General features: G+C 35.0%; 1 protein-coding gene across 1 annotated transcript in view; it reads right to left on the reverse strand.

Annotated features, from left to right (window-relative positions):
- LRCH2 (leucine rich repeats and calponin homology domain containing 2) overlaps positions 1-26,093 on the reverse strand; it is an 84,290-nt gene that overhangs the window by 35,475 nt on the left and 22,722 nt on the right. The window contains exons 2-11 of the mRNA XM_024731895.1: positions 22,197-22,341; positions 18,674-18,800; positions 14,838-14,943; positions 14,618-14,754; positions 9,430-9,563; positions 5,287-5,374; positions 4,874-4,985; positions 4,572-4,669; positions 4,417-4,475; positions 2,661-2,768 (exon numbers count right to left, since the gene is read on the reverse strand). Of these exons, the coding sequence (XP_024587663.1) occupies positions 2,661-2,768; positions 4,417-4,475; positions 4,572-4,669; positions 4,874-4,985; positions 5,287-5,374; positions 9,430-9,563; positions 14,618-14,754; positions 14,838-14,943; positions 18,674-18,800; positions 22,197-22,341 (1,114 nt within the window). The remainder of the gene's footprint in view (positions 1-2,660; positions 2,769-4,416; positions 4,476-4,571; positions 4,670-4,873; positions 4,986-5,286; positions 5,375-9,429; positions 9,564-14,617; positions 14,755-14,837; positions 14,944-18,673; positions 18,801-22,196; positions 22,342-26,093) is intronic.

Consider the following 26,093-nt stretch of genomic DNA (forward strand, 5'->3'; position numbering starts at 1 on the left):
GGGAAAGGCCAAAACAGTGGGGGGCCCGCGTACCCCAAAAAAAAAAAAAAAAAAAAAAGAATCACAGATATTTTAAAAAACAGTGCAAACTAAACAAGTGGCAAAGCTGCTCTAAGAAAATCATCACTAAACTCAACATAAGCAATTTTTAAATTGCCTCTAATTTTGGAGTACACACATGGCTTCTTTTAGCTGAGAGTTAACACTGCATTTACCTTTGACTAGTAGCTAGCTAAAGAGCAGTTAAATAGTAAGCATACAGTCAAAGTAGGAGTCTTAAGCGGTACTTCCTGATATACAAAGATAATCTTACCCCAGATAAACTATTTTAAATCAAGACTAACAATAAACAAACAAAAACATTACAATGATTATGTTAAAACTTAAAAAGAAATTTTACAACTCCTGGTTGACTTGCAATTTTAAATAGCATTTCAGATTCTTCATTAATAAAGTTGGAATCTAAAACAATACAGTGTGAAAGGGAAAAACTACAACCAGAGAAGGTATACAAACTCACATCCTCTAAGGCATATATTCTTATACAAGATTACTTTTGACTTTTTGGACTCACTCAAATTTTAGTATTGTAACAGTAAACAAAAAATTTTAATTATCTACATCTAAGACATATAAGCAATAGCAACATATTTTAGAAGGAAGGATGAGATCATTTAATGGAGAAAACACTAGATTCAGCATAAAAAAATCTGGGATCTAATTTAAATTGTCTACAGATTACAAATTTTAAAAGTAAAATGTACTCCTTACTTTATGAACAGATATTATAAAATTTTAATGCCTTCAAAAATTAGACATAGTTATAACATTAATGTCACGGCATATTAATATTTAATCCAAAAAGCTCTTATATTTGTATGCACTAACATCTGAAAAGGAGGATGAAGTAGAGAAACAGTTCAGAGAGAGAGGAATTAATTTTGTATAAATCTCAAAAAATAACAGAAATTATGTAGAGAGAACAAATTAACTAAATTAATGGTTCCTATTAGCTTTAAATTTGTTGATCTCATTTTCAAGCAATTATTTAACCAGTAACAGTATTACTGAGTACCTACTATGTACAGTGCTAGGCGCTGTTTTGTTCTGATTACAAAACTATCACAAAAACAAGACCTATGAAACATCATTTGATGTTGTATCTAGGCTAGAAAGAATAATTTGTCAGAGGGATAGATGAAAAACTAATACAACAATAGGAGAAAATTGAAAATATAGAAATGTTATATGTGGCAATGTTAAAATCTAAAATTATGCACTCAAATGCTATTCTCAACACAATGAGAGAAATGGATATTGTTGTGGGTTCTTATAAAATCAGTATTCTCTGTCCATAATGATAAATGCAATTTTTTCTCCTGCCAGGTAGAGGAGGTAGAAACTCAACTATTTTTTAAGCTACACAGAGCAGGTGGTGGCTTGCTTCATCAAACCTCTTAAACCAATGGGGAGATCAATACTTTAATTATACTGAAGGGGGAAAACACACACAACCTCATAAGTAGCCAATTTTTAAAAAGCCCAGTTAAAAATGAATCATAGGGAAAGATTAGAAGATTCACAGAAAAGGGTGACAGAAAGTTATGGCAGAAGAAAAATGTCAATTGAGAGTGAGGATACATTAGATATAGATATAGAAGGGATAAAGATGAGTGATATTTTCTAGTATGGTTTTCAATTCTATAAATGCAGTAGCAGTGCAAAAAAAAGATACTGAGTGATTATTTTTTAAAAATAGTGGCCCCTAAAACCACACATCTGTCATTGAATAAGTTTTAATAGTAATTATTTTTCAAAGCATCTTTGAAATGCCAGTATACTTTTTTAAGCTTCCCAAAACATGGTCATATGATCTATAAACATTTCTTGCTTTGAATAAGTAAAATGCTTAGTAGTTATCCATGTTAAGTGCACCAAAATTATTCTTTTAATTTTCTCAAAACAAAAAAATCTTAGATCTGCTTTATTATTTCAAAACTATAAATGCAGTACTCTCAGTACATGAAGATGGCAATAAAGCTGACCCTCAGCAGCATATAGAACTTTTTATGTGTTAAAAATGGACCTGCACTGATTTTACACTCATTAACACAATGTCCTCCTCATTGCCAATAACACGCATTTGGAGAAAGCCCAGCCAGAGGGAGAAATGCTCCTTGACCAAGAAACAGACTAAAGTGAACCTGTGACTCTCAAATCGTCACACTGATTTAATCAACGATTATATAATTCAGTTCAATTTTAAGGAGTTTACACATATCCCAAGTAACTCAAAATCTGATAAAAAGCACACTATATACTTGTGACACGTACTTGGAAAAAAATGCTCATAACATATTTAATGCTACTGTGAGCTAAGGTGAATATCAACAATTATTATTATTTAGCACCAGGAATAAAAAAGAGATATCAAAGCAATAATTAAATATAATGACTAGATGAGTATAAAGTATTCTGTTAATTGTATATGTAACTTTCTATTTCTCTCCTAAGAATTTCCTATTGTCTTTTAGTAGTTAGTCCCTTGAAATAGATCTTAAGATGGTCCTATTATTTACTGTTTATTTGAGAATCTTTAAATACTCAGATTTAATGATTATAAAAGTTGCCCACTTAAATCTCATTACTGAAAAAGATACCTGTTCTTCTGCTCTTGCTGCAATAACTGAGCAGCTATTTTCCTCAAATCAGTTACTTCTTTCAAACCATCATCTTCTTCCTCAGCAAGTAATTGCTCTTTCCCAAGTCTGAAAGGTGACACAAACATGGTTATCCAAAAAGTAAGGCAGATGATATTTTATGCCAGCTTCCAAATGTAGAAACCATTTTTTATTTTTAATAGCATGTGAAAGCTAAAGCCCTATAACGTCCTTGTATTTAAAATGTTAAAATAAGAAATAAAGAATATTTAAGGAATATAAAAACATATCTATCCTCTCAATAGGCAACGTGGCATACTGGTTATATTAATATAATTAATGGCTAAAAGGTAAACTGCACCACCATTTTGTAATTTCTGAAATGTGTAATGGCCATAGTAGTTTAACAATGCATATTCTCCATCTTGAGTGTAATAAGGACCACAGAGCTCTATTTGGCCTATCTTTAGAGATAGAAAATGCTATGAAAATCTCTCATTTTATCAAGCCACTCTACTCTTATCAGTTTATTCGTTTTGATTTTCAAAATCTCTATGTAAGATGTTTAAGTAGTAGAAATCCAAAATAGATTGACAGACTGGCAATTTGCCAAAAAACACTCATTAAAATATATAGTTTTATCATTCAAAAAGAACAAAGAGATTTTAAAATTGTCCTCCAAACTCTAGTAATTTTACCCCAAAGGTATTTCATTTAAAAAATGGTACCAAGCCTAAGACTCTGTATCTTTACCATATCTTGCATGCCACTGGAGACTCAAGTATAGGCAACTGTCCTCATGAGATAAGGTGAGAAAGTAAGAGACGAATGAAATATAGAGTACAAGACAAAGCACTGTATCTCCCTATGGGGTACCAGAGATGATTAATTAATGACTGTTAAAAAGTTACCAATGAGGTCATTTGGGGGAAGCACAATGCAGAGAAAAGAGAAAAACTTGGGGATCAGAGAGAGAGAGCTAGGTTCACACCTGAGGTTCTAGTGGACACTAGCTAAGTAGTTCTAGACAAGAAACTTCAGTCTCTGAGCTTCACCTTCCTCATCTGTAAAAATGTGGACAATATCGACCCCACAGGATTTAGTGAAGATTAAGTAAGAAACATGGCAAAGCACATAGCACAGATCCTGGTATATGGTAGGTATTCAACAAATGCTCCTTGCTTCCTGCAGCTATGAAGTAACTTGAAGGAGTGACTGAAAAATGTGGTAGGTCATATTCCATCATTTCATAAGATAAATGATACAGAAAAGATCCAAAGTACAATTATTTTAATAAAATAGAGAAGTAAATACCCTTAAAATTACCATAACCAGTCTGATGAAACAGAAAGTGTATTAGACCAAGAGTCAGAACACCTGAGTTCCAGACATTTGAAACTCCAAGCCTCAGTACCCTTATCGGTTAAACTATGCCAATACCATCTGTTTTAAAGAGTTGTTAGATAGCTCAAATGAGGCAATGTATGGGAAGGTACAGTATTCTTCAGTAATAATAATGGGTGATATTATAATTACACTTATAGGGGAAAACAGAGTATATACTACACTCAACTTATATGTTCAGTATAATTTTCAGTTTAATTGAGGAATGCAGACAGATGAAATATTCACAAATTAACTATCTGAACTTAACAGGTAAATGAACAAAAAAAATATTCGTTCAAGTAGAAATATCTAAAGAATATTTCAAGTATTAGTAAGTAACATTTCAATTTGAGAATTAGTGTGTGCTTACCTTTTTTCATCTCCCAATTCTTCATTTTTCTGAGATTTTTCAGGGCCTTTTTCTTTTCCCTTATACAAAAGAAAGTTATCATTTTAAAATGTATTGTTCACTTTTGTGAGATTAAGGAGAACATGTTATTAATACTTGTTCAAAGTTTTCTTTACCTTAAGGAAAGTGACAAATGATCCAATAGGTGCATCTCCCTGCTCAGGAACTGCTATATCATCTGTGTTGGGGTCAGTAAAATCATACACCTCCTGGTCTAAGTGGAGATTAATATTTATTAGAAAATATGAATAGTAAACAGTATTCTCTGACACTGCAGTGCTTAGAAAAAAGTACATTTTCCCAATAAAAGAGTTGGCCAAAGATACTATAATTTTTTAAAGGCCATTTTAAATAAAATATTCATTTTTAATAAGAGCTATGTACATGATATAAAAATAGCAGACACCATATGAATTACCTTTCTGAGAATCAGGTTTACTTCCTACTGAGTGACTGTCATTTCTTGATGTCTGCTCTCTATTTGATTCTGAGACTTGAGAATGAAGGCTGATTGTGTCGTCATCTGATGGCTGAACAGAATAAGCAAAAAGTAAAAATGAGGCGTTTTAAACATATGATAAGGATTAAGTTGCTTTAATATCACATCTTAAGTACAGAACATCTGATTTAAATCTCCAGTTTTCAAACCAAAAATTAACATGAGGTTTACTGTTCTGCTTTTTAAAACGTGCATGTCTTTTTTTCATTTGAAGTCATAAAATGCATGATGATCATATTTTTAAGCAAAAGAAATCAAGTGTGTGCAAGTGTCTATTTCAAAGCTCTAATAAAATTTTAAAATAAAACAGTTCAGCAATAGAGAAGACTCACTTCCGTTGTAGACAATCGTTTCTCTCCATTATCACTTCCAATTCCAGAGTCAGGGCCATGATTTTTATTTGGATAAAAGTCTTCCATACTATGGAAATACAAATTCTAAGGGCAGTTAGGGTTTTCTTCTTAAATAGATAATACATAACTGACCTAAAATTTCCCTAGATAATACAGTCTTACACATTTTTGATATGTAGGATCCTTAAAGACATGAGGAGAAAAATATCAGATCATACAAAACACTTTATTCATGTCCCTCATGTAATATTTTTCTTTCATGTGCTCTGTTGTAAAAACTTAACAATAGCTTATTATTTCTCCTGAGATTCAGAAAAGCAGACAGCCATGCTAGAAAATCATCTTGATAAAGACCTATTTTTTTATCAGTTTGACAAATTTCACCACAGAATGCTGAAATGTTTTTTAACTTTAATTCATAGAGTTTTTTCTTCATTATCTTTAAAAATATATTTTAGATTTGTAAATAAGGCCCATTTAGTAATTAAGAAAAGAGAAAAAAGGCAAAAAAAGTCTGTGACTCATTGAATAAGCAATTGTTTTGGTGTGAGGATAGAGCTGTCCTTGCAAATTTCTGAATTACAGTATGCCACCCAGGTTGCAAGATATTTTTCACTTTAATTTGCAAATTTACTATACACTCTACACTGACCACTGATTATGTGCCAAGAATTGGGCTAGGTGCTTTAAAGGTAATACCTTATACATTCCTTGTGAAAACTCTAGCAGGTTAGTGGTGCTTTTTCATTTTATGGAAGAGGAAAGTGAGGCCAGGAGGGGTTGAAAAAATTGCCCAATGACACGCAACTTGTAAATGGCAGTCTAAATTTGTTCCCAAGATTATCTAACACTAAAGTCCCTAATCTTAATCACTATGCTATACTCCCTCCCCAAATACTGATTTTATACTTTTCAGAAGTATATCAACAAACTTAGGGAAGCAATTACCAAGTGTCAAGGCACTATGCTGAACACCTGAGATGAGATGAATTTTAAAATGTTTGGCTTCAAAGGGCTCTCAGCCCAGAGGGGAAGGGAGTATGTTTATATGTTTTGAAGAATATGACAAAGGTAAATATAAAGTGCTGTGAGAAAAGAGAGATTAAGTAATTCTCCTTGGTAAGGTTAGGAAAGGCCTCATCCAAGAAAGTGGCATTTGAGATGAATCTTGAAGGATGAAAAGAGGCAACAATTGCTAGCATTTGTTGAGTGTCTACATTGTGTTAGATACTATGCCAGGTACACATCATATTTTATTTATAATCCTTACATTATACAATTTACGCATTATTTCTTTTTACAAATGAAGATAATACAGCTTATAAAAGTTAACTTCCCAAGGGGGAAAATTATGACATTTACTGAATATTATTCATTGAACTAGTTGCCAAGCACACATTTAATTCTCACAACAAGCTTATGAAGTGTGTATTGCTAACATTTTAAATAAAGAAACAGGCTCAGAGAGATTAAATAATTTACACAGCCCACAGAGGAATTACGAGAGGTTAAACCATGTTTAGAACTGAAATCCATCTGACTCCACTGCACAATAATACATCCATGTACTATACTAAAATACATTGGTGTATTCGTAATAGACGATAATGATAATAATAAGCTATTTGTTGAGGAATTATTATGGATCAGACATTGTGTTAAGTACTCTATATACATTATTTCATTTAATCCTGACAGCATCCATATGGTTATTTCCCTTTTCATATATAATAAAGCTGAGAACCAGAGATATCATGACACAAGGACATACAGTTATTAAGGGTCGGAGAAGAGCTTCACAGGCATATTATGTCTGACTCCAAAAGCTGATGATAAGTATAGCTACTGTAATGCCTATGTAAAATAAAGAGTTTACAAAAGAGTCAAGGCACAGAAAGTAGTAAGAACCATATAGCCAAGAACATGAGTGTGAAACTCAAAGTACAAGAACTTTCCAAGTAATTCAGTACCAGCTGTGAGTGAGAGATAAGCACACTCAAAAGTCAACTCATAAATAAACTCTATTGACCTGCACTGTCCAATACAGTAGCCACCAGTCATATATGGCTATTGAGCATCTGAAATGTGACTAGTCCAAATTGAGACATGCTATAAATGTAAAATACATACTAGATTTCAAAGATTTAAAAGGAAGAAAAAGAATGTGAAATAACTTACTAATTTTTTACATTTAATTATATGTTGAAATGACATGATATATTGGGTTAAGTAACATACATTATTAAAATTAATTTCACCTGCTTATTACTTTTTTTAAGTGGGCTACAAGAAAATTTAAAATTACTTACGTGGCTCACATTGCCTTTCTATTGGACGGCACTGCTAGAGAACATCTCCAAAATATATCTCAATTCTGTCCACTCCTTTTAATCTCTACTGCAATAACCCTATTCAAGACCCCTTGATCTCTTGGCAGTACCACAACAACCTAACTAGTCCCTGTACTTCTACTCTTGTATACTTCCAATGTATTCTCTCTGTAAGAGCCAAAATAGTTTTTTTTAACATAATTCAGATCATGTTATTCTCCTGTTTATAACTGTCCAATGACTTCCCACTGTACTTTAAATAAAATTCAAACTCCTTACCACAGCCCCCAAAGCCCCCACATGACTTCAGCCCTGACTACCTCTCCAAAATCAACTTATACCACAATGCTGGCCTCCTTTCAGCTTTTTAACACAGCAAGTTTCTTCCTAACTTAACGCCTTTGCACATGGCATTATTTCTGCCTGAAATGCTCTTCCCCTCACTCTTGCCACAGCTAGCTTTTCTCCTTCCACGTCTTGACTTAAAACCTCACCTTCTCAGAGACATTCCCTGACCACACTCCTGAAACCTGTTCCTTTCTCTCAAAGCAGTCACCACAATTTGAAATTGTGTGTGTGTGTGTGTTCTTGCTTTATTTACTGACTGACATCCTCCACTAGAATGTGAGCTTCATGAGAGCCAAGGCCAATGTGTATATAATTAAATAAAACATACCCTGAACCTGCTGGTAGGCATTCAACTGATATTTTTATTTATTTATTTATTTATTTTGTGGTACGCAGGCCTCTCACTGTTGTGGCCTCTCCCGTTGCAGAGCACAGGCTCCGGACACGCAGGCTCAGTGGCCATGGCTCACGGGCCCAGCCGCTCCGCGGCATGTGGGATCTTCCCAGACCGGAGCACGAACCCGTGTCCCCTGCATCGGCAGGCGGACTCTCAACCACTGCACCACCAGGGAAGCCCCAACTGATATTTTTAAAATAAATAAATGACTAATACAATGAATGCTGTTACTAAAGTAATTTTTAAATAAATATAAAGCATACTAATAGAGATTAGTATATGAACTAATTCTAATTTTTATAGAATTGTTTGGTCTACTATCTTTTATAATATTAAACAAAATAATCTTTGGGAACTAAAGTTAATGTTCTGATATTTAATTCTACTGAGGCAACAAAAATATTCAAGAAAAAGTCCTATTTGTGAATTCAAGAACTTGCACTGTTAACAACAGTATACTCTCATCCAACTCCAAATTATTTTCCATGCTACTAGACGGAATTATGTTTTCATAAAATTGTTCAGACCAATCTACATCTCGAAAGGGTGAATTAAAAACAAAATATCAAATCTAACATTTCAAAATCTCATGAGTAGAAAAACACCAATATCATAGAGAACATCAATGGTAACTCAACTTTGATCCAGACATAAAGAATATGAAGGTGAAAGGTATCCCGAAATGTCTTGCTCTTCCGCTAACCTCAGTTCAAAGTCAAATTCTACTTGTTATTTGACACGTACAACAGAGTAATCACAGGAGTAAATTAACAGTTGTCAAGTGCTGAGAAATTAGTGTTTCTGTACTATGCCAAATCTTTACATTTTACTACTAAAAGCTTTAATAATAAATTTTTGAGAAAATTCCAAATGTATTCTAGTATACCAAAAGTTCATTCTATGATGGTGATATTTCACTTCAGCCAATTATTTAACACTGGGCCAATCAGTCTAAGTGTATTCAGTATACTTGAGATTAATAAATATCTTTTATATAGAAAGAAGACACAATAATCATGAAATGAGACTGTCAGAATATTACATTACCTGTCTGTGAGAGGTTGGGAGGGCATTCTTTTACTCAATGATGGAAGATCCAGAGAATCTGGTTTCTTATCCATTCTGCAACATGCTTGGATATTTAAGTATTTAAATATGTGTACTTTACCTTTTAAACATATCTGTCAGTAAATAATAAAGATTTAATTATATAGGTCCAAATATAAATGTCATCTACCAATTTATTGATAAATTTTAATAATCTCAAATTATTCGGAGACATAACAATCATGAGAGATAGTTTGCATATTTAAATAATTTGTACTTCTGACACTAGGTGAAAAAAATCTGACAACACTGATACCAACTAAAATTCTATTGCGGTCTCTGTTCTTATTAGAAAAATAAGTTAATTTTTCTGTATTTCACTGGGTTTTTTTGTTAAAAGCACAATGTACAAACCACTAAACAATATAAAATTTATAATTCATGAAAGTTGCCTTTATTCGAAAAAAATGAAAAGAAATATATTCATTGTAGTGGTAAGAACAGAAAATAATAATCCATGTAATTCTTTAAAGTAATCTCATCAGAATCACTAAGTCATTTGGGCTAAACACTGGAAGAAAGCTAATCAAAAGAATGTAAATATAGGAAAAATGAATTTGTTGAAAGGTGTGACGGTAGGCCAGTTAGAATAAAATAAAGCTTTAAATGGTCAATTCAACTAAGACAATATCCTGAAAAGTTATTTTCATTGGTGATAAAGAAAAGGAATAACGAAGGGAAAAATACTATGTGAAAGAAAATATTCTATAATAAAAAAGATAGACAATGCACAGTAGGGAAACAGTAAGTCAGCTTTACAAAGGTTAACTACAGTCACCATAAGTGTTATCGAATAAGTATTTCTCAAAAATTAGAATAAAAAATGTTTTGTTTTATGGGCACACATAACCTAGCAACACACAAAACAATGAACAAAGAAAACAGTAAGAAAAGTACATTAAAATGTAATTATCATTCCACGTAGAAAGGATAAACCTAATAGATACCAGATCTGACCTGACCACTGAAAAACTTCATTTAAGAGGCAAATTTAAAACATCTGAGCTATTAGAATATAAATACATTACCAATTAAAATGTATCCTATTGTCTGTCCAAACTATTTTTAAAAAGTATCTATTTCCAAATTAAATGATGGCAAATTACTTTCTTTTGTAAATTTAATTTGTATCATAATAATTCATGTACATAGTTTTAAAAATCAAAGTGAATTACAAAACTGATAACAAAAACTCAATCCCCCATTCCACCCCTTTCAATCTCTAAGACCCAGTCCCCACATTCAACTCTTTCAGTTGGTTTCTGCTTTTTACCTTCATATTTATAAATAACATGGGTTTAAATCCCCTGCATCGGCAGGCAAACTCCCAACCACTGCGCCACCGGGGAAGCCCTCGAATGCTATTTTTTTATTTTTCAATTATATATTTTATTTATTGAGGTCTTACTAAGGAAGATGAGGACTTAGATTCCTTATGTTACCACTACCACTGAGGCATGAGATAGATGGGCTCCTGGCTGAGCAGCTGGAACCTGTCCCCTGTGGACAGATACTCCAAGATAAAGATAATGGCAGGAGCAAGGAGGAGCTGAGTCCTGCTTGGATGAAAGATAAAGAGACCATGTATTTCTCATTCTTGAGGTCAAGGAGACCTCCCCAACTACACATGCGCAGAAAGGTTCCTCAGAGGTCAGAGAAGGGAGGGGGGCGCCAGACCATAATACGTTTGGTTAACTTCCCAGAAATCCTTGCACTGGAATCCATCTGGCTGAAAGAGGCATGCGCACACAGGAGAGGACCCTGAGTTAAACCAAATATGGACTCAGAGCCAGGCAAAGGAAACCCGGAAGAACTGCCCTATATAAGTGATTTGAATCACCTCTCTGGTGCGCTCCTGCTCATTAAGGAGGACGCCCACACCCTTTCTCTCCAGGTGTGTATCTCAGCTTTGCTTCTGTCTTAACAGTTTCTCTGTGTGCTCTCCCACTTGTGCTGTGTCTCTAAACTTTGTACCTGTTTTTACAGTTTTTGCCTCCTTGAAACATTCTTGCTTTCAAACGTGGCAAGAGCCAGGGAAACTTTGTTTCTAGCCTCTAGCCCCTGGTGGTCTAGTGGCTAGGATTCCTGGTTTTCACCCAGTCTACCCAGGTTCAATTCCTGGGCAGGGAATTAAGATCTCGCTTCAAGCCATCGCTCACTGCTGTCTCCACAAGATCACCACCACTATCACATATCATCAAACCACCTTCCTCCCATCCCCAATCCCTACCAACTCATATAAACATACTTCCTCCCTCTTCAGAAGCATAACATAGTGGTTAGAGCATGGATTCTGGAGTCAGACTACCTTGGTCTGAAACCAGGCTCCACCATATGCTAGCCGTGTGACCTTGGACAAGTCACTAAACATCTATGCCTCTGTTTCCTCCTATATAAAATGAGGTATAATGACAGTACCTGTTTTATAGGGTTGCTATAAGAAATGAATTAATGCATGTAAAGCATTTTCAACAGTGCGTGGAGCATGGTAAGTGCCATATAAATCTCTGCTATTATTATAACTATGTCACAATTTTTCATTAAATCAAAATCCAGTATGTACAATATTATGACCAAGAAAATATTCACAGATGAGCTACATAGGTTAGTTAGATTACACTTCCTTTCTCCTGTTTTTTTTTTCCTAAAATGACTACTTGTCCCATTTTTTTCCTCTGCATAATTTTCTGTATGCCTATTACTAATTCATTCCTGACTCTGACAGAACTGTAAAACATCGCTCCATATTGACAAACACATCAAGTCAGGTATCAATTTCTTTCTTCTTTTTCTATTTTCTTTTTGGAGACAACCCCCCTTTTCCAAACTGACTTGTTGCTCTCTAGGTCTATGCATACCTGTTTATCTTGGACATGAATTCTTTCTTAATTTACTCCCTCATTTTGATATAGTATATCCTCTGCTAGCTTCCTAGTAAAGGGTGCGGGAGAGCTAAAATTTCTGAGATCTTTCATGTTTGAAACTTTTTTCTATCTTACATTTAACTGATAGTTTGACTTTATAAAGTTGGAGGTATTTCCTCAGTCTCTGAAGGCATCATTCTAACATCTTCTAGCTTCCCATGCTGCTGCTGAGAAGTCATTCTGATTACCACCGCTATGAATGTGAGCCATGTTGTTTCAATGGAAGCCTTTCAGTGTTTTTGGTCTTTCATGTTAGAAATTATTTCTGCAATATCTAGTGATCCATTGCTGTCTGTTCATTTTCAAAGTGAAACAATAAGAAGCCAAATGGAAGCTCTATGTATGAGGGAGAAGTTTATCAACGGTGAGCCTCACTGTCTAGATTTCAGACAGTGACTGCACACTTCTTCAGGGGCCTGCCAACGATCAGTATATCTATAGGTCTTTTCTCCTAGTTCAGTCAGTTTACCAAGAGAGAAATCCACCAACTCTGCCTGAGATATATAAGAGAGGCTGCAAGTATTCTGGGAGCCAAGCAAGAGACATCTACTGGAGAGTCCCAGCATTCAGTATGTAAGCATTCACTGTTTCCAGTATGGGGTCTCACCCCTACCCACAGCTGTACCTGGAGCCCCTGACTCTGGTTGAGTCTCTCTATAGCTGTGCTGTCCAATACAGTAGTCACTAGCCACATGTGGCTATTTAAATTTAAATTTAATCTAAATAAAACTAAAAATGTAATTCTTCAGTCACACTATGTACTTTCAAGTGCTCATTAGCCACTTGTGGCTACCACACTGCAGGTTTAGAACATTTCCATCATCACAGAAAGTTCTAATAGACAGTGCTGCTCTAAAGAGTAAACTCCAGGCTTATATTGAGGCAAGGAACTATACTCATTTGGCTGCTGAGCTGAGGAGGAGAATCTGAGAGAATCTACCTACTCCTCAGAGTAAACCCTAGGCTTCTGCTAAGGCAAGGGAGGGGAAGTCATGTAGCTGTGGAGCTAAGGACAAGAATCAGAGTGTCAACCTAGACCTGTAGTATCAAATATGTTAACCACTAGTCATGTAAACCTATTTAAATTTCAATTAATCAAAATGAAATTAAATTGAAAATTTGGTTCCTTAGTCGCACTAGCCATATTTCAAGTACTCAATAGCAAGTGGCTATGGTATTAGACATCACATGTTATAGAACACTCCAATCATTCAGAAAGTTTACTGGATATCAAAGCCTTAGATATTCTACAGACCTTCATGTTTTCAGTCTTTCATACCTATATTTGTAGTTACATGATTCCTTCAATAATCACAAAAGAAACAGTCAAGCCATTCCCAGGTTTAACACAGTAAAATCAACTTGCTTCTTGTTGCCTTCTCCCACAGCAGACACAGTTTCAGCTTTCCCCAATCTGCTAGGGCAGCTACTACCAGGACCCCAGCCAGCCTAAAAAGGCACCTCCTTTGCAATGAGTGGAATGCACCTTTGTAGGAAGAAAAAGGCAACCTGTCTTCTGGATGTATACAAACCCAGTGCCAGGGCATGTAGCTTAGAAATAGAGTGCAGGCTGGCATTTCACTACCATGTGCCTCCTCAGCCAGATACTCTTGTGCCGTGTAAGTAGAGATCCTAGTTACCAGTATTTCACTTATTTTCCATTTTCCAACATTCTGTTGCCATCTCTCCCCTGCTGTCCTCTTCTGTCTCATTCTTTGTCCTCGTGGGTTTACAGCTTAGTGTATTCCTATGCTATAATTTTAGTGGATTCCACGTGGATTTAATTCTCAAACTAAATGTATGAATTAAAACTTTTCCACTTGTATATTTTTCTTTCTGTTATGATTCCACCTATCAGTGCTGAAAATGTATTCCGATCAATCACACAACAAATCTCAAGTAGATATATACCTGAGTAGGACAGAGGTAGAGACTCCATAGTCTATCCTTTTAAAATAACATAGACAACCAGAATTATCAGTTCACAAGCAGAAAGTTGATATCTGGGTGATCCAAATCCTAATCTCTAGAAAGTACGCTAAACCTCCTGCCAAAGTGAAAAAGTCACTTCTCAGAAAAACTCTTTGAGACAATACCTCAAAAACAAATTGACTCTTAATTCTGATGCTTTTTGATTTACCAGTAACAGATATAATTCTTAATAAAAATAGAAGAAACAAGTATCATTTTTTAAAATTACAAACCTGCGCTGGTGGTACTTGCAATGGATTGTTATCCAAAATTATTACTTGTAAATGATGCAGCTTCCTGTAACAAACTGGAATTTCGGTCACTTTATTACAAGAGAAATCCAGCTTGACTAAGGGAAGATCTCCTAATTCTGTTCAGGAATAAAAAATAATTAAATTAAATTCTACATAGGTACTCTCTTGTTCTCGTGAGTAAGAACAGTGAGCATCTTACCATCTGGCAATACATGAAGATTATTTCTTCTTATATTTAGCTCTCTAAGTGATTGTAATTTTCCCATTTGTTGGGGAAGAACCTGAATCTCATTGCAGCTAATATCCTAAGGAAAACAAGAAAATAAAATTATAACAAACTAACAGAGAAATAGAGATGTATTTCAACTTTTAAATTAAACCACATGGCTAATAGCTAGTAAAAGTCACCTCTAATGTCATTTCTCTAAACATTGATTATCAGGCAGATTTCCATTTATATTACATCGAGAAATCAACTCAGCACAGTTAACATACATTTTTCTGTGCAAAAATGTAAGGTTACAACTTAGTACTACATAAGTCAGCCTTTTGAAAATCTCAACTAAAGACCACTCTTACCAACTAAAAACAGAAGTAAGGATGATCCAGGTGCTCTTAATTCATAGGTAAAAATGAAAGACAACTATCAATCATTGTGATAATTTGTCAATTATAGTAGTTGTTTTGAGATACTTGGTTGGGCAGAAGCTGAGAAAGTCAAGGATTTACAGATGTGAGCTGAAGAACCAAAGACCATGGTCAGCATCGATTTAACTAAACCTATTTCTCAAAGGGATACAAAACATGAGGGATTACAAGCTCAAAATTTTGTGGCTCACCTCATAACCAAAAGGCATTCTAGGAGATCTAATCAGAAATGTCTCAGGGTTAGGTTAAAATGCAAACCCCAATTTAAAGGTAAACAAGACCAACTTTCCATAATATGAGGATAAAGGCACAGCTTAAATTATTTACCTGTGGTCCCTCTCCCTCCCCTTTCTTACTATCACATCAAAAAAAAGGGAAGAAAAATCTGCAACAAGATCTCAGGCAGCAGTCATTCCAGACACACTGCAAATGAAATTCATGTTGTACTGCAACTGCCCCCAATTTCCAACTTTCTGGAACTGACATTAGCTTGAAGGGAGAGGAGTGGCACATACATATATTGTTTTATCAAAAGTAAAAAAGGCAGGAGGGTAAATTCAAAAGAAGATAAAGAATATTAAATAATATCTAATCATCTAACCCACAGATGATTTAAAAAATGTATCCTACATAATTCTTTCCAACTATATCTAAGGCATCTTCATTCAACAACAAATATTTATCAAATACAAACTATTTGTTAGGCACTGTTGTAGGTGCTGGGGACACATCAATGAATAAAACAAACAAAAATTCCTGCCTTCGCAGCTCCTTATGGAACTTGCATTCTAACAAGGGGAGTAGATTATACAATATGCTAGAAGGTGATAAGTGCTATGGAAGAAAAAACAGAGCAGGGTAAAGGAAAATGGCAGTACTAGTTAATAGTGGGGAGGGATATTAGCAATTTAGACTGTTTCATAAAGAAGCTGATATTTGAGCAATATTATCAGAGGTGAGAGTATGAGCCATGCCAATACATAAGAAAGGAATATTCCAGACAGAAGGAACAATAAATGTAAAGGCTCTTAGGCAAAGCATGTGTGACATGTACTAAAAACAGCAAGGAATCCCATGTAGCTAGAGGGAAGTGGGCAAGGGGAAGGCTAGGATGGAGGGAGGGGTAAGACTTCGGCTTTTACTCAGAGACATGGGCAGGTACCAGAAACTTTTAAACAGAGGTATGACATGATCTCACTTATGTTTTGACAGGATCACCTTAGCTGTTGTGTTAAAGATAGGCTATTGTCCAAATGATGGATAATAAAATTTTGGGAAAATGCCCATTAAAGCAAATACTATGGCTTCCTCCTGAAGGTGCCTAATACTGAAGATTTCCATACAAAAAAATCCATAAGAATTTGATAGGTAGCTGCCACTTCCCAGAAGAAATAAACCCAGGCACAGGATACTGACCCACTCACCAATGGGTACTCTACAAAATACTCTGCTGGGGATTGAAGGCCTGAGAGTATTTCCTAGATCTAATGACAGAACTTCACTATAGCTGGCTACCACACTCTTATGGAATAGTGTCCTGGGAAAACATTCCAATGACAGGTAATACCCACAAATTCACTGTGTGATTTAAAACTGTCAATTAGCCAGCCTAATGCAACCTACCCACCATTACTAATTTTGAGAGTTTAAAGCACAATAATTTTATAGTGCCTACTAAAATAATGGTTAATATTTTTTCACATTCTATTTAAATAAAAATACTACACTAAATCTAAAAATCCTAAATATTTTTGAAATTTCATTTATCCAAAAACTATCTCATGTAATACAATTTAGAACATAGGGCCAAAAACTGAATGAAAAAGAAATTACAGAGCCACAGAATCTTTAAGTAGAATATATATATAAAATCTTTAAAAACGTTAACAGTGTGCAGGGCAAAGAAAGTAATGGGTCCCTTGTAATATGAATTTGTTAGATCACAAGTTAGAGCACATCTTCTGTTCATTTGTGAGTGTAACATTAAAAGAGACCTTAATAAAAGGGAGCATTATCAGTATAGACATAGCTAAAGATAAAAAGTAATAAAGAATAGAAATATAGAAAATATGAAAAGGAATAAAATAAAGATGTTTAAGCTACAGAAAAACAGGTCTTAGAGTTTGGTAAAATGGAGAGCAGACATACAACAGACTACAAATATCCGAAGGGAAGAAAAGTTGTCATTATCTATATACTTCTTCACATGGTAGTCCCAGGACCAATGGATAAAAGTGATAGGGGCATGTATCTTAATTCAAAATAAGAAAGATAACAAAGTTCTGCAAAAGAGAATTAGGGCTGCCTCAGATACACACACGCGAAGATTTGTCCACCACTGAAAATATACAACTAGATGTGTCAGGGATTCCTGTGTTAGGAAGTGGTTACATCTGATCACTTATAAGATCTCTTACAATATTAAAATTCTGTGGTTCTACAACATAACAAGACTAAGTTCAAGGAAGTTTCTTTGCATTACAATTGCACATGTAGGTATTCTCTAATGAATAAAAAAAAAGACATTCCTGAAATTTCTGTTCCTTACATTCTATTTGCACATTAATTTCCCATTATAAAACTGTATATAAATTCCTCAAGAAAACTTTTGGCCCTCCACACATTAAAAAGTCATATTTATGAACACTTTTTAAAAGAATCTATGTATTGGGAAAGCATTACTCAAGATAAAACAGAAAATAAAAATAAACAGCATGGTATATTGTATGGGTAGAAGTAACAGAAAAATGTGAAAACAGCTCAGTGCTTTGAAGATTTGATTATGTTTCTCTCAGAGTTCAATGTCCTTTAATACCTACAATGGTACGTTCAAAGTAATTACTTTAAATTATTCCTATATTTCTATAATCAATTATATCAATTTCTATAATCAATTATATAAATGTCCTCTTTCCATTTATCTTGGTTCCATTTATCTTGGTGTCATAAAATCACACAAGGATATAGGAGAGGAAGGTCATTTTATTAATTCTACTGTTTGTAGGCACTGTACTCTCCTCCCTCTGACGCTTTCACAGAAGCCCTGTAAAACCTTAAAAAAAAAAACCCACCTTATCTCTTCCTGGTCTAAAACCTTTACTGTCCACAAGATGGATAGACAAATGCTTATTTGTTTGAAAGCATTTAAGACTTGTAATCAAGCCTTCTAACCTCACTAGGACTGAGGAACAACCAGGCTTTTATTGTAGCTGTGAGCTAAAATCAGACATAAGCAATGGTATCTCAAAATTTCACTAAAGTGAACTTAGGCATATACCAAGTTATTTTTTTTAATTACAGTGAAATTCCATAAAGGAATTAATCTTCAGAAATATAAAGGTATGTATTATGCATATTATATACAATCGATGCAACTATTTTACTCACCAATTCCATTAAATCTTTTAACTTCCCGATTTCTTCTGGAATGGATACCAGTTTATTATTACTGAGGACCAAAACTTTAAGGGGAAGATCAAATAGGTATTTTGGCAATGTTGATAAAAGATTTCGACTGAAAAGAATAAGAAAGTCTCATTATGAGAAATATGTCTGAAACTTGACATGTTATGTTGAAAAAGAACAGATCACCTCAAAAGTAAATTTTCACTAAATAGTAACTATCATTTAATGAGTGCTTACTTTGTAACAGGCTAAAATCTTTACATGCACTATCTCACTTAATCCTCATAGTAACCCCACAAGACTATTATCTCCATTATACAAGTAAAAATAAAGGTTAAAATTGCTTAAGTGACTTGCCCAGGCACAACAGACTGCAAAGCCTGTGCTGTTACCTATGATATTGTCCTACACACCACCAGCCCTCAAAACCTAGAATTATTCTTCTGAGCTAGAAATTGCTAGAACTTTGCTCTCTGGCATAACTTCACTATATTCAATACCTCTACACCCCTAGGGAAAGGCTCCAAGGATAAATTTGCATGTGCTGTGTCCAAATTTATGAAAGAATGAATAGAATTATATCTTTAAAAACATGTAGTAACCCAACCCATTTGCTTTTGTTATGGGTTTATGGTAGAACAGTCTACTAGCACCTTTATCTCAGCTCGAAGTTGATACAACATTCCTGTCTCTGTGCATACATTTAAATATAAGGACAACTAACATTTATTGAGTGCTTACTATGCGGCAGGCCATGTTCAGAGCACCTCACATGAATTAACCTGACTAACCCTCAAAACAACCTACTTTAGGAAGATAGACACTATCATGATGCCCATTTTACAGATGAAGAAAAAGTCTAAAAGAGATTAGGTAAACTGCTCAAAGTCACAGAGCTGGTAAGTGGAAGAGTCAGGATTCAAATCCAGGCAATTTGGCTCTGGGTCCCTTACCCTCAAACTAATTTTGGTCAAATTTACATGCCAATGCAGACTGACCCAAACAATCCCTGCTGTAGACTGTTTGTGTCCTCCCCATTCAAAACTATAATGTTGAAACCTAATCCCCAATGTGATGGTATTTGGAGGTGGGGCCTTAGGGAGGTGGATCAGTGGCCTTAAAAAGAGATCCCAGAGACCTCCCTTGTTCTTTACGCCATGTGAGGACTCAGCTAGAAGCCAGCCATCTATATGAACCAGGAAGCAAGTCTTCTCCAGACAGGAATCTGCTGGCACTTTGAACTTGAACTTCCCAGCCCCCAGAACTGTGAAAAATAAATTTCTGTTGTTTATAAGCCACCCAGTCTATGGTATTCTGTTACAGCACCACGAGAACAGACTAAGACAATCCTACTACCAAAATATATAAAGTGCATCATTATATTTACATACTACCAAGCATTCATTAGCAATTTGCTATTATTTTTCCTGCTTTTCAAAGTGATATTTATAGACTTGTACCTAGCATTTTGTGTAACATGCAGAGCAACAAAAGCCCAATGTTACCCCATTGGGGGGACTTCAAGACCTTTCACCTCATTTTATGCCCACAGAGGATGTCCAGAAACACTAGACTAGCTTCAATCACATGGCACAGGCTTTAATAAAAAAGGATAATGCCCCAAGACGAGCAATCCTAGCCGGACTGGTGGAATGTCAAATATGCCAGGTGCTTGTCACAACCCTTGCACTTTAAGGATCAAGTAGGATGCTTGGGAAAGTGGTCTGTCTAGAGCACACAGGGATCTTCCTGAGGATTCCACTGAAAAGGAGAGTAGAATCCAGGAAGAAAGAAAGAGCTAAAAAATTATCTTACAAGTTTCTCAAGATCTTCTCACCAAAATAAAAACTAAACAGGAAAAAGAATGGCACATACAAACTCATTCTAATCTCCCTCACACCAAGAAAGTTTAAAAACTGGCTTCTTTTCTTCCCTTAAGAAGCAGGTTTATCGAGTTAGCAGTCAGCTTTCCATTTCTTTATACACAGCTAATAAGTCACCAATCTTCACTTTTTTGCCACACGTTTTAGAGATAGTCAAAGGAAGTCAGTCACTAGAACAAATGTTACTTTAATACAGTGTATTCAAAAATTTCTCCGACTGTAAACAAAAACCAGGAGTCAACTTTTAGAGATCAAAACAGGAAAGAATCACAGAAAGTTTTAGCAGAACTATTCTAAGATCTACCATATATGTTAATATAGAAATGCAATTCAATTTTGACAAATCACTTTTTCCATAAAAGAACAAAATTAAAAAAAGACAAAAAACTTAAAAATACCTCACTTTCCTCAAACCTTTCCCAAGCAAGGCCAGGGAGATTATGTACCCAATTAGAGAAAGGAACAACCCAAATGACCAACCTCTATGAAAGGAAATTCCTCTCACACATTTTAAGGTGTAAAATGGTTTCAGTTAAAGTATTATATTCAGTTATAGTAGGTACTGACAGGTTACACCACTGGGGGAGACATAAATAATATATCACAGAGAGAAAGAAATGCTATTATTTATGTATATTAATTATATTTACTATTTCCCTATATGAGAATTTAGACAAGTAACTTTGTTAAGGAAGGGGGAAGAAATTATTCCTTATAACTAGAAACATAAAAGAAAAATAAGAAAAAGATTCTAAAGTTAAGTCACAATATACCAGTTTCCATTCAATGTCACTCATTTTTTTTTTCAATGTCACTCATTTGATAGGGCAATTTTTTCTTATACTTATTCAATGTTCACTCTATTATAAATATAGGGTAATAGCTAAGAATGAGAGTTCTATAGCCATACTGCTGCTTTGATTTGAATCTTGGCTCTACCACTTGCGATATATATAATTTTGGGCAAATAGTTAACCTCTCTCTGTGCTTCAGTTTCCTCATCTGCAGTGCAGGGATAATTAACCACGTATCTCAAAATGCTGTTGTGAAGATGTGATGAGGTAATATGGGTAAAGTATTTGTAACACTGCTGGCACACAGTAAGCACTTATTATTAACATCAATTACCCGCTTCCTAACCTTCCAATACTCCCATGCCAATCTATCCATCCTTGAAGTAGCAACAAGAAGTCACAAAAGTGAAAAATATAAATCAAGAACTGTTTCTTTATAATGTTCCACTTTAACTGAGGATGCATATAAATAAATCTGTGTTGTGGTGCTATGATTTCAGTAAAATATTTCTGATCTAAAGCCTTGGTACTCAAAGTGATCTAAGGACCAGCAGGCATGGGCATTACCAGGGAGCTGTTAGAAATGCTGGCCCCACTGCAGACCTATGGAATCAGAATCTGCATCTGATTCCTGTGCACAGTAAAGTTTGAGAAGCACTGCTGTCAAGAGCAAGACCAAAAGCCTATAATGTGGATAAATAAAAAATACAAATAAGATACTCCTGAGATATAGGCTACATAGCCAAACCAAATACATTCCTTTTCAACTAAAAAGAATCAGAACTGTAATAAAAAACAAAATCTACCCCCACAAAATTGTTTCCTTACCTAATATTAAGGTATGTTAACATCTGTAGGTTTTTAATGGCTTCAGGAATGGTTTTGATGCAATTATGATATAAATTTAACGTTTCAAGAGGTGCAAATAACCAGACATCAGAAGGAATTTCTGTAAAACGATTTCTTGAAAGATCTGAAAAATAAAAGTAATGTTTGAGTGTCAAACATACACCTGTATTTATGGAATTAACAGAACTATTTTCACACTTGCTGAATCACTTAGAATCCAAGCAACTATTTTAAATATTGACCTCATGGAAAGTCGGTTCATTAACAAACCGTACTTTATATACTTCACTATCTTTAAACATTATCTTTTAAAGTATCAGTGAGGAATTCTCTCTGATATTTAAAAACACGAAAAAACCCTCCCCTGATCCCACATCAGCCTCCATCCACCTCTGCCTCCTTTATAGCCAAATTTACATAAATCTACAACATAACTGTCTAACTTACCATGGACTTCTCAACCCACTGTAATTTGCTTTCTATTCATTCTCATGCCCACCAAGGTCACCAACAGCCTCCATTATCAACCACCAGTCAGCCATCTGGAAATATTTCTCTTCCCTTGGCTTGGAAGACTACATTTCTGGATCATTTCCTATTATCTCCCTGGCTACTTCTTAGTCTCTTGCTAGATTCTTCTCTACCCATACTGTGAATACTAGTGTTCCTAAGGGCTGTGACATAAGGTACTCTTTCCTTAAGATATATACTCTATTAGGTGATTTTATCCAAAACTGGGGTTAGTATTCATATATTGACAAATTTCAAATTAAATATATGTTTGAACACCTATGTTCTAGTCTTTAGGACTTCCTCTGGATATCTCTCGGGCACCTCAAACTCTCCAAGTGTAAAATCGGAACTGAAGATCTTCCACATAGCTCTTTCTCTCATCTTAGATAATGTCACCAACATCCTGCTCACGAGCTGCTCAAACCACAAACTTGTTCACCCTTGATTCCTTCCTCTCCTAAATTATTCCAGGTACACACAAATATACTTCTATTCATTTAAGTTTTCATAAAAATAAAATCATGGAATTATTATAACTATTATACCTCTATTGACAGTTTATTTGTTAAATGAAATTTTGAAAAATATTTAGGATATCATGTGGCAGGTTGAAAAAAAATACCCTAAAAGCGTTTCTCAACCAAAGTACGATTGACCTTTTGGGCTGTGTAACTATTTGTTGTATGAGGCTATCCTGGGCATGGTAGGGTATTTAGCAGCATCCCTGACAACTACCTACTAGATGCTAGTAACACCCTCTAGTCATGAAAGCCAAAAAATGTCCCCTGGAGTACAAACCCTCCTACCCCTGTTGAGGACCACTGCCTGAACAACTATCAAATTAGCTATCTTACAGTAGGAATATACTTTGCTTACACAACTTCATTATACTTATTTGGTTAAAAACATAAGACTATCATTCACCTCTGTCAAGAAGAACATCTATAGTGTATTTTAGCCCACTGTACCTCACTTAGCATCTGGTATGCCCTCATAAGAACAGCTTCCTACCAACACTCAACTTCCTCACTCTGAGGGATGAGACCTACATATTTAGCAGTATAATAAATTCCCTATTCAGAATATTAATATACATGTATTAATATGTTTTTATGTATGTGTGTATACACACACACTCACCTAATGCAAAATTTCGTAATTGGTGAAAGAAAACCTTAGTTATGATTATATAATATAAAGATTAATTTGGATTCTTCCTCCCACCATAAGATTCTGAATAACTAAATAAAAGGATAGACAGAATTATTAGAAACCGAATTCTGAACTTTCATTTTCCTGGCTCACCTCCTCTGAGCACCCAAGCATCGTGCAGTTCTATTTAGGGGGAAAAATTAAGTCTTTTTTTTTCTTTTTAGTTTAGAATGTTTCTTTTACAGTTGACTGTTACCTCTTATTCTTGTAACTTCAGAATCCTGGGAGTTGGGCTTCCCTGGTGGTGCAGTGGTTAAGAATCCGCCTGCCAATGCAGGGGGCACAGGTTTGAGCCCTGGTCCGGGAAGATCCCACATGCTGTGGAGCAACTAAGCCCGTGTGCCACAACTATTGAGCCGGCACTCTAGAGCCCACAAGCCACGACTACTGAGCCCACGCACCACAACTACTGAAGCCCGCTCACCTAGAGCCCATGCTCCACAATAAGAGAAGCCAACGCAATAAGCCCGTGCACTGCAACAAAGAGTAGCACCCACTCACTGCAATGAGAGAAAGCCCATGTGCAGCAATGAAGACCAAACACAGCCAAAAAAAAAAAAAAAGAAAACCAAAAGAATCCTGGGAGTTGGGAGTTGAAAATTACTGATTAAAGTTAATTTGAAACACTAAAAACAAAATTATGCCCAGTTTGTTATTCTGTATATCTAGTAAGTACTCATAAATAATACACTGGCCCTAGAAACAGATGATGGTAGCTTGCATTGAGACTCCAAGAATAGGGATTTTAAAAAGTAGATAGAATTTGAAATATATTTGATATTAGTACTTCCAAGAATTGGGCAAGTGATTGTTTATGCGGGATAAATAAGAGGTAGTAATCGAGGATGGCACCCAGAATTCTGGCCTAGGCAACTAAATGATGCTACTTAATAGATGAGTGAGAAGTAGAACAGGATTTTTGTTCTTGTTTTTGCTGTTAGGGTTTTGTTTTGTTTTTTGAAACGGAGGTTAGAATCAAGGGTTCAATTTTATATTTGTACAAACTGAGATAACTGAAAGATATCCCACAGGGGACTGTGAAATGGGCAGTTAATCAGATCATTCTGGATCTCAGACATGAGGTCTGGGATGGATATAGTAAACTGAAAGTTGTGGGAATATGGTTATTACTCTAAAATCATAGAAATGGAAAACATCATCTAAAATCAGAGTATTGAGTCAGAAAGAAAGTTCAAGACTGGGCCATCCAGAAGACCAAGATTTACAAGTTGAGCAGTAAAAACACAACAAGCAGAGAAGACTGAAAATAATAGTCAAGAGAAAACACAAAAATCACAATAAAGAGAGTGTTCGAAGAAGTAACCAGAGAAAAAGACAAAATATCAGTATTAATAATTTAAATAATATCAGGATATTATTTTAATAATTTATATATTATTGTATGATGCTTCATGTTCTTTCCCCTCCAAAAGCAAGATTATTTAGTTAAATTACAACATAGCTACAATCCTGAAGCCTGTGGAACAAAAACCACATTCACAGAAAGATAGACAAGATGAAAAGGCAGAGGGCTATGTACCAGATGAAGGAACAAGATAAAACCCCAGAAAAACAACTAAATGAAGTGGAGATAGGCAACCTTCCAGAAAAAGAATTCAGAATAATGATAGCGAAGATGACCTAGGACCTCGGAAAAAGAATGAAGGCAAAGATCGAGAAGATGCAAGAAATGTTTAACAAAGACCTACAAGAATTAAAGAACAAACAAACAGAGATGAACAATAAAATAACTGAAATGAAAACTACACTAGAAGGAATCAATAGCAGAATAACTGAGGCAGAAGAACGGAAAAGTGACCTAGAAGACACAATGGTAGAATTCACTGCTGTGGAACAGAATAAAGAAAAAACAATGAAAAGAACTGAAGACAGCCTAAGAGACCTCTGGGACAACATTAAACGCAGCAACATTTGCACTACAGGGGTCCCAGAATGAGAAGAGAGAGAGAAAGGACCCAAGAAAATATTTGAAGAGATTATACTCAACAACTTCCCTAACATGGGAAAGGAAATAGCCACCTAATTCCAGGAAGTGCAGAGAGACCCGTACAGGATAAACCCAAGGAGAAACACACCACGACACACAGTAATCAAATTGGCAAAAATTAAAGACAAAGAAAAATTATTGAA

The sequence above is a fragment of the Neophocaena asiaeorientalis genome, unplaced genomic scaffold (genome assembly GCF_003031525.2).
Source record: "Neophocaena asiaeorientalis asiaeorientalis breed wild unplaced genomic scaffold, Neophocaena_asiaeorientalis_V1.1 scaffold178, whole genome shotgun sequence".
Lineage (NCBI taxonomy): Eukaryota > Metazoa > Chordata > Mammalia > Artiodactyla > Phocoenidae > Neophocaena > Neophocaena asiaeorientalis.